General features: G+C 42.5%; 1 protein-coding gene across 1 annotated transcript in view; it reads left to right on the forward strand.

The window, feature by feature from the left end:
* Nucleotides 1-12,007, forward strand: part of UNC13C (unc-13 homolog C) — a 1,008,422-nt gene that overhangs the window by 855,369 nt on the left and 141,046 nt on the right. The window contains exon 31 of the mRNA XM_063926117.1: nt 9,831-9,978. Within this exon, the coding sequence (XP_063782187.1) occupies nt 9,831-9,978 (148 nt within the window). The remainder of the gene's footprint in view (nt 1-9,830; nt 9,979-12,007) is intronic.

Raw genomic sequence — 12,007 nt, forward strand, 5'->3', positions numbered from 1 at the left:
TGGTAACATATATTTGCACAAATGTATGAATAAGCCCCCAAGCCTCGTCAAGGCCTCTCTGTACATTTGTGTATTAGTGCAGATCATGCTGTCTAGTACCATTTCCCCAGACCATCCCATCATTTTCTGGGAGCAAAAAGTGAAAAACGTTTTTTTTCTTATCATTTTCTGCTATCAACAATACATAATATGTTTATGTTACATGTCACAGGCATTATTGTATTACAAGTCACAGGCATTATTGTATTACAAGTCACAGGCATTATTGTACACATGTGATGAGCATAATCTTAGTGGAAAATACAAACTGAAATGTTGTACAGGGTGATATTCTGGTAATAAAGTTACATTGTTTCTTCATTTTACGTCTATAAAATAACATCCAGGGAACCCAGTCAAGTTTCTTAATAGCCAAAGAGACCTATTTATCAAGCCAATACCTATGCTTAGCTTTGCAGAGATAGGCTACAGGGGTTGGGTACAGGATCCTGACAGTCAGTATGCGGACGGTCAGAATATCGACAGCGGCGTCCTGTCTGTTAGAATTCCAACACTTTTTAAAAAGTAAGCTAACCATAACCTCTCCCTAACTTTAACCCTCCCTACCCATAGCCTAACCCTCTCCTCCAGCAGCCTAGCCCGAATTCTCCATACCCACAGCGTAACCCTAACTCTCCCCTCCCGCAACCTAACCTTCATCCTAGTGCCTAACCTCTCTTTCCGCAGCCTAACCCTAGCCCTCCCTGGCATACCTATGTTCATGATTCTGACTGTCGGAATTCTGGCATCATGATCCCGGTGCTGGCATCATGAATGTCGGGATGCCAACTACGTACTGGCTAGAGTGTTGGCTATTGTTACAGCATCACCTGGGAGTGATCTTTGTATTTCTCCCAAGCATGCTGGACTGGGCACATTTGCGCACATTGTCGGCTCCTCCAAGTTTGGAGTTACAGATGTGCTGTCATACACCTATATTTTGACCATATTGCACGACTTAGATACACTACTATGGGTAGTGAAGCATCTGTTTTCCTAAATTTTGCATCTTAGGCGCCCTACACATTAGGCGATGTGCCGCCGAGGTGCCCGACGGCCGATACGGCGGGGGGGGGGGGGGCAGTGACGGGGGGAGTGACGTTTCTTCACTCCCCCGTCACCCGGCTCCATAGACGTGCAGGCAAATATGGACGATCTCGTCCATATTGGCCTGCATGCACAGCCGACATGTTACCAGCGATGAACGAGCGCGGGGCCGCGCATCGTTCATCGCTGGTGACTCCACACTGCACGATATGAACGTTATGGCTCTATACTTTGGCGGGGTGACAGTGACATGATGTTATGGTCTTGAACGGTCATTTAGTGACCGAGGTCGACGGACAGCTAAGTTACCACTTGTATCCTTATGATTATGATACGCTTGCTATGGATATGATTACTTAGGCATGGATACGCCAATGTTTTGTGGATAAATATCTCAAATTATCTCATGCTGAGCCACCGCAATCTGTAGTTCACCTTTTTAAGTGCCCTGGTTGGGTGATATTAAAAGACAATTTTTTTCAAATCTGGATTGAGTGCCCTTCTCTACAAACCTTTATATTTATCTGGACTGTAATGGTACAGAACTTAAGGAGCACCTTATATACAAAGAAAAGGGTGTGCAAGTATTTATGTACAGGATTATATATATATATATATATATATATATTGCATTAAAATATACAAAATAGATTTTGAAACCAAAATATACAGAGATCTATGCTCAATTGTCTAATGAGACTTAGGACTCATGACCAATTGTTTATTTGCCCTTTGCTTTTGTCCATTGTAATAACGAGCTTTGGATGTATAAACATATTATGGAATCATGCAAACACCAACTACACTTTTAATTTCACTGATATGGAAAATAAACCGTAATTCTTTATCTGAAATTTCTATTACAAAACCCTATTAAGGTTGAGGAATCTCTTAGTAGCGTGCCACTTTGGCATCAGTAGATGTTTCAGCTTACTTGTGTAGGAAATCCACAAATGTATTTGTTCAATAAAAATTGAGAACCCAGATGTGGTTCATGTGTCATCTGTACCTATTACAATGTACATAGGTGTTTATTATTATATAACCACAAACATTATCTCTGTGCGATAATATACACAAAGCTGTAAATTCAGTTCAGAGTAGATAGTCGCCTCAATGGACCAATCCAATGTTCAGTATATTTTTTGTTCAGTGGGTCAAAGCAGTGTTCCCTAAAAATGGACCCTCTTACCAAAAATCACCCAGAAAAAGAATGGTCAGACATATACATTTATTAGGAAAAAAAATTCCTTTACTTTTAAAAAATTATTAAAATGACATACAATTTGTCATAAAACCAATAAATCCATAAATAAGTCAGAGTACAGAAGTTGGAATTTATCCCACCCTCACCTTTAAAAAAAAAGGTGTGAGCTTAGGTGGAAATCGCATACACCAAGACATGATGAATATTGATTGGTGAACCCTACGCGTTTCGTCTTAACTTCATCAGGGGTGTGATACTTTGCGGTGAGAAGAAAGGGAAATGAAAAATGTTGGAAAAACACTATAATTGGAGTAAATCTTCATATTTGAATGAGTTTAAATGGTCACATACCAATAAGATTTTACATTTATTGTGTAGACACGCTCATTCCTCGGATTAGTCCTGAAGACCATGAATCTGAAATGAATAGATCCTAATTATGAACCCATTAATATAACAATAAGCCAAATTTATATGAAAAAGGAAAGAGAGCATACCACTTAGAATAGTGGCATGGTTTCTTTACAATAGAAGTTTTTAGACGAAATTGGAAAATGTCATCCAAAAAAATGCCCCTAAAGATAGATTGTATTTAAAAAGCTTTTATTAATAGGCCAATTTAAAATTATAAGGTCACTGATGAAAATATTAAACTCATAGGGTTCCACAAAAATTATACATATTTACATACTTATGTTAATACAACACTTTGTCTGATGACCAGTATGCTCACATATTGGTCATCAGACAGAAAGTGTCAAGAACATTCACAGAGTTGTCCTGAAGCCACTCCTTTGATATATTGGCTGTGTGCTTAGGGTCGTTGTCCTGCTGAAAGATGAACTGTTGCCACAGTCTAAGGTCAATAGCGCTCTGGATCAGGTTTTCACCCAGGATGTCTCTGGACATTGCTGCATTCATCTTTCCTTCTATCCTGACTAGTCTCCCAGTTCTTACTGCTGAAAAACATCCCCACAGCATGATGCTGCCACCACTATGCTTCACTGTAGGGATGGTTTTGGCCTGGTGATGAGCGGTGCCTGGTTTTCTCCACACATGCCGCATGGCATTCACACCAAAGAGTTCAATCTTTGTCTCATCAGACCAGAGAATTTTGTTTCTCATTGTGTAAGAGTCCTGCAGGTGCATTTTGGCAAACTCCAGGTGGGCTGCCATGTGCTTTTTACTAAGGAGTGGCTTTTGTCTGGCCACTCTACCATACAGGCCTGATCGGTGAATTGCTGCAGAGATGGTTGTCCTTCTGGAAGGTTCTCCTCTCTCCACAGAGGAATGCTGTAGCTCTGATAGAGTGACCATCGGGTTCTTAATCACCTCCATGACTAGGGCCCTTCTCCCCCATTTGCTCAGTTTAGGCGGCCGGCCAGCTCTAGGAAGAGTCGTGGTTCCAAACTTCTTCCATTTATTGATGATGGAGGTCACTGTGCTCATTGGGACCTTCAAAGCAGCAGATATTTTTCTGTACCCTTCCCCATATTTGTGCCTCAAGACAATCCTGTCTCGGAGGTCTACAGACAATTCCTTTGACTTCATGCTTGGTTTGTGGTCAGACATGCACTGTCAAGTGTGCGACCTTTCCAAATCATGTCCAATAAACTGAATTTACAACAGGTGGACTCCAATTAAGCTGTAGGAACATCTCAAGGATGATCAGTGCAAACAGGATGCACCTGAGCTCAATTTTGAGCTTCATGGCAAAGGCTGTGAATACTTATGTACATGTGATTTCTTCATTTTTTATTTTTAATAAATTTGCAAAAATCTCAAAAAACTTTTTTGAAGTTGTCATAATGGGGTATTGTGTGTAGAATTTTGAGGGGAAAAAATATTTTATTCCATTTTGGAATAAGGCTGTAACACAACAAAATGTGGAAAAAGTGAAGCGCTGTGAATACTTTCCGGTTGCACTGTACATCAATTTTCTCCACCATACTGTAGTTGTGTTCCTCTGAGCAGTGTGGCATAAATTCTGTCTTCAAGTAAAATTACTGACCCGATCACTTGCAAGCTTCTCTGTCTTGTAACATCAGATTATTAAGAACCACCAAAATATTTCTCAGCTGGGCAAATCCTAATTTAAAGACACAGGGTGTACCCAGCTTTTGACTTAGAATGGGCAGTACTTACAACAGACTCCAGTGCTGCAGACTGGAGAGCTGACACAGTGCAGTATACTTATTCATAGGAAGAGAAGACACTCCACATGTATGTGCTGGAACTGAAAGCAGTATGGAAAGCAGTTCAACATTTATTTCAACAGTTATTTGAAGAAGCATTCAGATATATTATTCTCAGCCAAGATGATGTTGGCCTTCATACATCACCAGGAAATAACAAGTCATGTACAGTATTCTAAAGAAAGCAAGGAGGCAGAACAGAGATGAGGAGCAAGACAAGTAGAAGGGAAGGACAAGGGACATTGGGAATGTAAGAGTGATACACAAGGTGACACACACAAATAAGGTAGATAGGGTAAATACTGAATAAGGCAATACATATGATATCCAGGCGGGCGGGATGCCAGCTGTCACTATCTCAACAGCGGCCCCCCGCCCGCAAAAATGGAGGTAGCGGGGCAAGCGCTATGAGTTTCCCTTGCAGGCTCACTGCGCTTGCCATGCTGCGGGCTCGGTGGCTCATTGGCATTGTTGGCTGCCGGGATTCCGGCATCAGTATTTTGACCTCCGGGATCCCGACAGCCGGCAAATTGATTGCCTCCCAACACAAGAAATGTACATACAGTATGCTCTATGTCCAATAAAAGACGGAACTATGAAAATCCTGGGCTCACACCTGGATAGAAAAAATAATTAGTTCAATTTCACAAACTGCTATTAAAACTGATGTATAGCAATCTTTAGTATGTGAAGTTTTTGCTACCAATTTATTCATTATGCTGTAAATGTCCCTTTAAGTGTGCAGAATGCAGACTGTTGTATGAAAATGAAATCAAGTGCGAAATTAAACTCTGAAAGCAAATCATGTTTTAATTAATCTTGAAGGCAATATTTCTAATTGAAGTCACATGGGTGTAAATGATAGTGACTATTTAGAAATCAATATGGAAAGCCATACTGATAGTCTGCACCTTAGAACTAAGTGAAAAATATATGATTTGAATTTTTTTTTAAATCCCAATAAAACTTAGTACTGAAGACCTTATTTATTATAGTTCTATAAGGAGTATTGTATCCATGTTTTCCAGCTACTGCATGAGTGCACTACCAGCCAGGTGCTAGTTACAGCCAAAACACTAATGCCACCATACTTCACTCAGCCAAAATGTCTTTGTTTCTAGTTCTAACTATGGTGGAAATTTACTAAGGTCCCGATTTGATTTGAGTTTGCATTTTCATATGAAAATGCAACTCGGAAATTTACTAAACACAAATCTCGGCAGTGTTGGGGCAATTCGTATTGAGATACACTGCTGTCCACACAAATACAAAGCCATAGACCATTGATCAAACACGGTTGTTTGTTTACATACACCTCATCCAACACTGAAATTTACAAAGATTTCATATTCTCGGTCACTGCCGACAATAGCCAAAAACTACCAGAAAAGCATGTACAGAAGTAGAACTTTCAAATAGACCTACTTTTGGCTGGCGTGTTTGGAAAATCATGCATGGATCAGTGAGATCCGTACATGCTTCTCTGTGTAAATATGTGTGAAAGAGTTAAAAATAAAAAATACATTGCGTGGGGTCCTCCCTCCTAAGCATAACCAGCTCCGGGTTTTGAGGCGGTCCTTGTTTTAAAATACAGGGAAAAATTTGCGTAGGGGTTCCTCGTATTTTAACAACCAGCACCGGGCTCTTGTACACTCCAGGGAACACTAGGTAAGTATGTGTGAGTGTGTAAGTGTGCATGTATGTTTTATTAAAATTATACTTTCATGGTGTGTGTGTCCTGTTTTTTTAATATTTCTTTTACTGTGGAACTACAGGTACCAGCGGGCCCTTTAATGTCCTGCATGCTGCTACTTGTGGTTCTCCAAGTACCAGCATGTGGGGCAGGCTTTCTGGGACTTGTAGTTCCACAGCAAAAGACAATATTCTTTTTTTTAAACATGGGCTAGCAGCCTGCCATCCACAGTCCATGGATGGCAGGGACAGCCCCGGGGCTTTATCCCTGGCCCTTGGGTGCCTGGAGAAGTGGGACCCCTTTATTGCTGGGGTCCCCACTCCTCCAGGAAACCCAAGCCAGGGGTGACTAGTTGGGGGGGGGTAATGCCACGGCCGCAGGAACTTATATAAATGTGTCCCCCGGCTGTGGCATTATCTCTTTGGCTAGTGGAGCCCGGTGCTGGTTTCAAAAATACAGTGGACCCCTACATCCTTTGTCTCACATATTTTTAGAACCAGAACCTGTCAAAGAGCGCGGTTCTGGTTGTTAAAATACAGAGAACCACTACTCAAAATTTTCCTGGTATTTTAACAACCAGGACCAGCTCAAAGAACTCAGGGCTGGTTATGCTTAGGAGGGGGAACAGAAATTGAACCATTGGCAGAGGGAAGTAGTGGAGCTTCATAACATCTGATTATTACTATTAAGTACTTAGAAAAACATGCACACAGCAGTACATTGATTGACTATATAATAGGATACTGTGTATTGAGAAGCCGTTCTCAATCAAAATTGTGTTCTGTAATTTGAACCTTTGAGGAAAAAGGCACGTTCATGCTGATGGGATTTAGGAAGCATATGAGGCACCTTAGAGCTCACCAAGGGGGTGTTTGTATTATTAGCAGTGTTTATATTTTCAGTAATGCAAATTGGCCTTCATGATATAAGAGCCTCTTTCTTTAAATTAGAGCTATCATAAAAAGAAACCAATTGAACAATCTAAAATTGTTGTAAATATATGTATATTAATAATAAAAATATATTGTGTCATTTACACATAGTGCAATCATATACTCAGAATGGGATGGGCATGGGATCCTGGCGGTCAGAATACCGACGCCAGGATCCTGACCGCCAGAATGCCGGCAGGGGGGCAAATGCAATGAAGCCCCTTGCGGACTCACTGCGCTCGCCACACTGCGGGCTCTGTGGCTCGCTACGCTCGCCACAGGTTCTATTCCCACTCCGTTGAATTTCGGAAAATCCCTGCTTAGTGGGTGGCTGCAAAAAACTGTCACAGTTTCCAGACCTCCCAGCAGGTCACATGTTCCAGGTCACCCAGCTGACCAACTGTCACATTATCCAGAGCACAATGGGGATGCATTATAAATGGTAGGCACACATTTTGTCAAATAACTCAGAAACGAAGCAACCAATTAGATACTATGGCCGCGATGTAATGAAGTCCGAGTTCAGTGGCCGTACAGGATGTTTGCCGAATCCAGACTTTTTTTTAAAAGTCATGGTTTAGAGAGAGAGAGAGAGAGAGGGACAGTATCAGGGAGAGAGAGAGACAGTTTCAGAGAGTGTGTGTGTGTGTGTGTGTGTGTGTGTGTGTGTGTGTGTGTGTGTGTGTGTGTGTGTGTGTAAGGGAGAGAGGGGGAGAATGAGCAGGAGATACATGACCTGTTTGTCCTGTTCACAGCAGTGGTCTCTGATGGGGGCAGGGAACTTCACGGAATTAGGCTCCACTCCCTAAATACCCGCAAATCACGGCACTGGTGACTTGGAGCCAGCTAGGTAGGGCCACCTCACCCCCCTCTACATCCTTTACATGGCTGCCACCAGCTGGTGAAGGAGGGGGTGCTATCGGCTGCGGCGGCTGTTCTTAACGTAGTTGGGAGTGAAAGGGGAGCAGCGGGCCTTGGAAGCAGCTCATGAATGGATGTAGGGGGATCAGCGGGCCCTGGAATAGGGATGACTATCGGTGTGCTCACCATCGATGGTTGCCATTGATGGTGAAACTGTGAGTGGCCATTGACAGTGACCAACTATGACATGGGAGACCATTGATGGTTTCATCCATCTGTAGTCATCCCTGTTCTTTCAGTGACTGGCCTGCAGGCCAATCACAGCCTGGGGGTTGGGCTTGTGGGTGTTGGGGCAGAGCTATGCTCAGTAACCTGGCACATTGGAAAAAAATATGTATATATATATATAAATTAATTTGTGCTGTGCCATCGATGGAGGGAAACCATCTGATTCCCTCCCATTGATGGCAAAAGTATTCTACATTGGCCATAAACCATCGATGATTATGAATCATTGATGGTCGATGGCTATCACTACCCTGGAAGCAGTTCGCGCCCCATAGCAGCCCTCGGTAGTTACACCACTGGCTAACGTTATCTGAAGATTAGTGGACGAGGCCAAGTTTTTGAATACAAAGCTTGGTAAATCTGGAAGCACAGCAGCCACCATAGAAACCTATGAGGGCTGCTGTTGCATTGGGAAATTAAGCGACTGTGGCAACTATTGGAGATATCTGCATTGGTTCTCCTTATATCCTGGGTAATCTTAATATTTGTTGGCACCACGTGAAAATGGGTGTTTTGCGGGTACACCCATTTTCGGGTGATAACCCACAAATATAATTTAATAAATATACTCCAAAGTAACTCGCTGATGATACTTAAACAATTACACACACACAAACATACACACACACACAATACACACATACACTACCTAAATAATTAGTTCTGCACAGGGATGGTGCAGATCACACTCGGGTGTCACCCTTCCAGGGAGTGACACCAAAATTCCAGCTCCTCCGCAGTGACAGGGATCTGGGTGCTTCAGTGTGACATTATCCTGCACCGTCCGGCTCCTGTTACTGGGAAGGAGCTGGCAGTGCAGGAGGGGACCCTGGTGCTGCCACTGGTTCTGCACATGTGTAAGGGTTGTAAAGTACTAACACTGCCTTACTCATGCCTTAAGAAATGCTCAAATGTTGCTATAGGTTTGAGCAAGTGATTTTATTTGGGTAGGTTATTTTTATTGATCATAGCTACGTACTGTACCTGCAATTTTTAAAATGTCTTTCTTTCAGATGGGCAAACCTAAAGTCCACTATTTACAGCATTCTAGAACATCTAAACGATAGTGTGTATAAACATTACAACCCAGCATTTGACTTATTTCTTGGTTATATCTATAATTTCCTCATGGCAGCTTTGATGTGTGTTCTCTACGTTTGTCAAGGTTTGAGTATCCCCCTTAGCAGTGAAAGTGGTGCGTGGGTAGTGATTACAGTACCTCTATGGTTTTGTTCTCTGTGGCTAGGTTTGATGCAGCCAGTAAGGATCATTTTACAAACCGCAAAACATGAACAGTCCACTTTACAAAACCCTTTCATTAAATAAAACTCAGTTTTCGTTCCTCTTAAATCTGGAAATTGTCAACCTTGCTGTAATTATTTGTACTAGTCTGCCTATTTAATCTGTAAAATTAAATTATACCGTTGACATTTAATTTGAGCATAGCTATAATTTTGCAATTTTTTTGTTCCATTAATATCCTTGTTTAAACGTTTATTATTATGGTTGTTTACTTAGTTGCTTTTATAAATGAAATGGTCCAATCCTAATCTCTGTTTTTACTGTAGCAATACTTTCACGCTGGAGGAAGCGGCCTGAAAAAGAATTTCTTGGAGAAGAGCCCAGATCTACAATCACTGAAATACGCCCTCAGCCTGTACACTCAAACTACTGATGCTTTGATTAAGAAATTTATAGATACACAGACATCTCAAGGTAAGTGTGGTTCATGCAAATGCTTCCTAATATTCCAATCTGCTTAATATACTGACGTTAGGTGGGAGATTAGCAGCAGTGTTTAAAGTAATGGCATCATTTTTATTTTCATTATTTTTCAGTAAATGAGCTAATCTCTTCCCTTTTGTGAACTACATGCATTTTATTGTCACTCTGTGGGTACTTATTAGCATACTACAAGAAAATGAATGTAAAAAGAATAAAATCATTTTCTACACATACTAAAAGCTGTTAAACAGTAGATTTCAGTGAATATTTCAGTTAAGTTGGGGCATTGTACCTTTTTTATTATTTACAAACCTCTCTGCTTTCTGTACAAGCTGCAGTTTTTTACCCGATAATTATAATGTCTTTGCTGTTTGCGGCAATAAGAAGTTTAGTACTGCCGGCATGTATCATTGAACACATGCAGAGATAGGGGCTCTGATAGAAGCCCATCCCTCAGATGTGCTTAGTGAAGTAGTCACGTTCGCAATCATTTTCTTTAATTTGTCGGGGGCCGCCACACTACTATGCGTGTGGATAGTGGTGGTCATTCATACCTGATCGCACGCTACGTTTTTTTGCTGCCATCAGGTCAGAACTGCGCATGCATATGCTCCGCAATGCGCAGGCGCATCGCCCCCCTGGCGACGGGGATCGCCGGACAGCGACAGGATTACCAAAGAAAGCAATTGCACCGGTGATCCCAAGACGATTAACAGGCAGAAGGCTTTGTGGGTGTTACCTGACCGTTTCCAGGGAGTGTCCGGAAAAACGCAGGCGTGTCCAGCCGTTGGAAGGGAGGGTTCCTGACGTCTGCTCCGGGCCGAATGGTCGCTCTGGAAGAGTAAGTTCTGAGCTGTGCAGAGACTGCACAAACTTCTGTGTGCAGACGTTTGTGCAGCTCTCTGCACATGCGATCGCACACCTGCACAGCGACTACCCCCTGCCCCTGTAGGTGGCGACTACCTGATCACAGGGATGCAAAAAATGCACCCTAGCGATCAGGTCTAAATTAGCCCCAGTGAGCGCCGCAGAGGGGTCATACAAATCCCTTTTCCAGTAAACGTTGTGGTAAGCAACTCATAGTTAGAATGGCTGATGCCTTCTTCAGATGGCATTAGCTACTGGTGCCCGCCAAACTCTGGAATGCGTCACGTTGCAGAACTTGGTAAATTCAGCAGTAAGACAACTCCCTCAGAAACCTATGTTGGCTGTTTTTGCAAATGATCGGAGATATCTGCTGCGGTCCCCTGTAGAATAGATACTGTACATTCAAGGGATTCTTAATATTTGCAGGTGCAAATATTAGCCAGCAAATATTAATTGATAAATAGGCCTACTACTGAGGCTCAGTCAATGCTGAGTAGAACTGAGCCCTACCTTATACCCCTGCATGATGGGACCAGTGTTTGCGTCTTTAACTGATGTTAAAAGAACTGTGCCCCTTTTCTAAAAATAAAGTAAAAATAAACACAGTGATGTCATGTTACATAGCACACATTCACTGTGGGGAAACTTGTTTAGCACACAATCACTGCAGAGGGACTTTTTCAACTCCTTGTACCTGTGCATAAATAAAATGTGTATCTGAGAATATTAATAATAATATCTGTTCCTCTAACTATATTAATAATAATATATGTGGCCCCGAATACTGAAATAAATAGCTGTGCCTCTGATTATGGGGTATATTCAATGTGTCAGATCCATTCCGACATGCATTTGTCGGAATGGATCCGACAAGGGCTATTCAATGAATGGCCAAATCCGACTTTCGGATTTTGCCGTTCCCACTGTCCTGTTCTGCTGTCAGCGGCTGCCGGATGTGCTGACATCGGCGGCAGGGGGAGCTGACGGCGGCTGCAGCAGGAGGTGCTGGCAGCAGTGGCGGGGGGAGCTGGCAACATGTCTGCGGCGGCAGGGGGTGATGTCTGCGGCAGCGGGGGAACATGTTTGTGGCGTCGGGGGGAGGCGCTGCTGGGAGTGAGGAGTCTGGCCCACGGGACGCCCTGCTCAATCCGAC

The sequence above is a fragment of the Pseudophryne corroboree genome, chromosome 6 (genome assembly GCF_028390025.1).
Source record: "Pseudophryne corroboree isolate aPseCor3 chromosome 6, aPseCor3.hap2, whole genome shotgun sequence".
NCBI lineage: Eukaryota > Metazoa > Chordata > Amphibia > Anura > Myobatrachidae > Pseudophryne > Pseudophryne corroboree.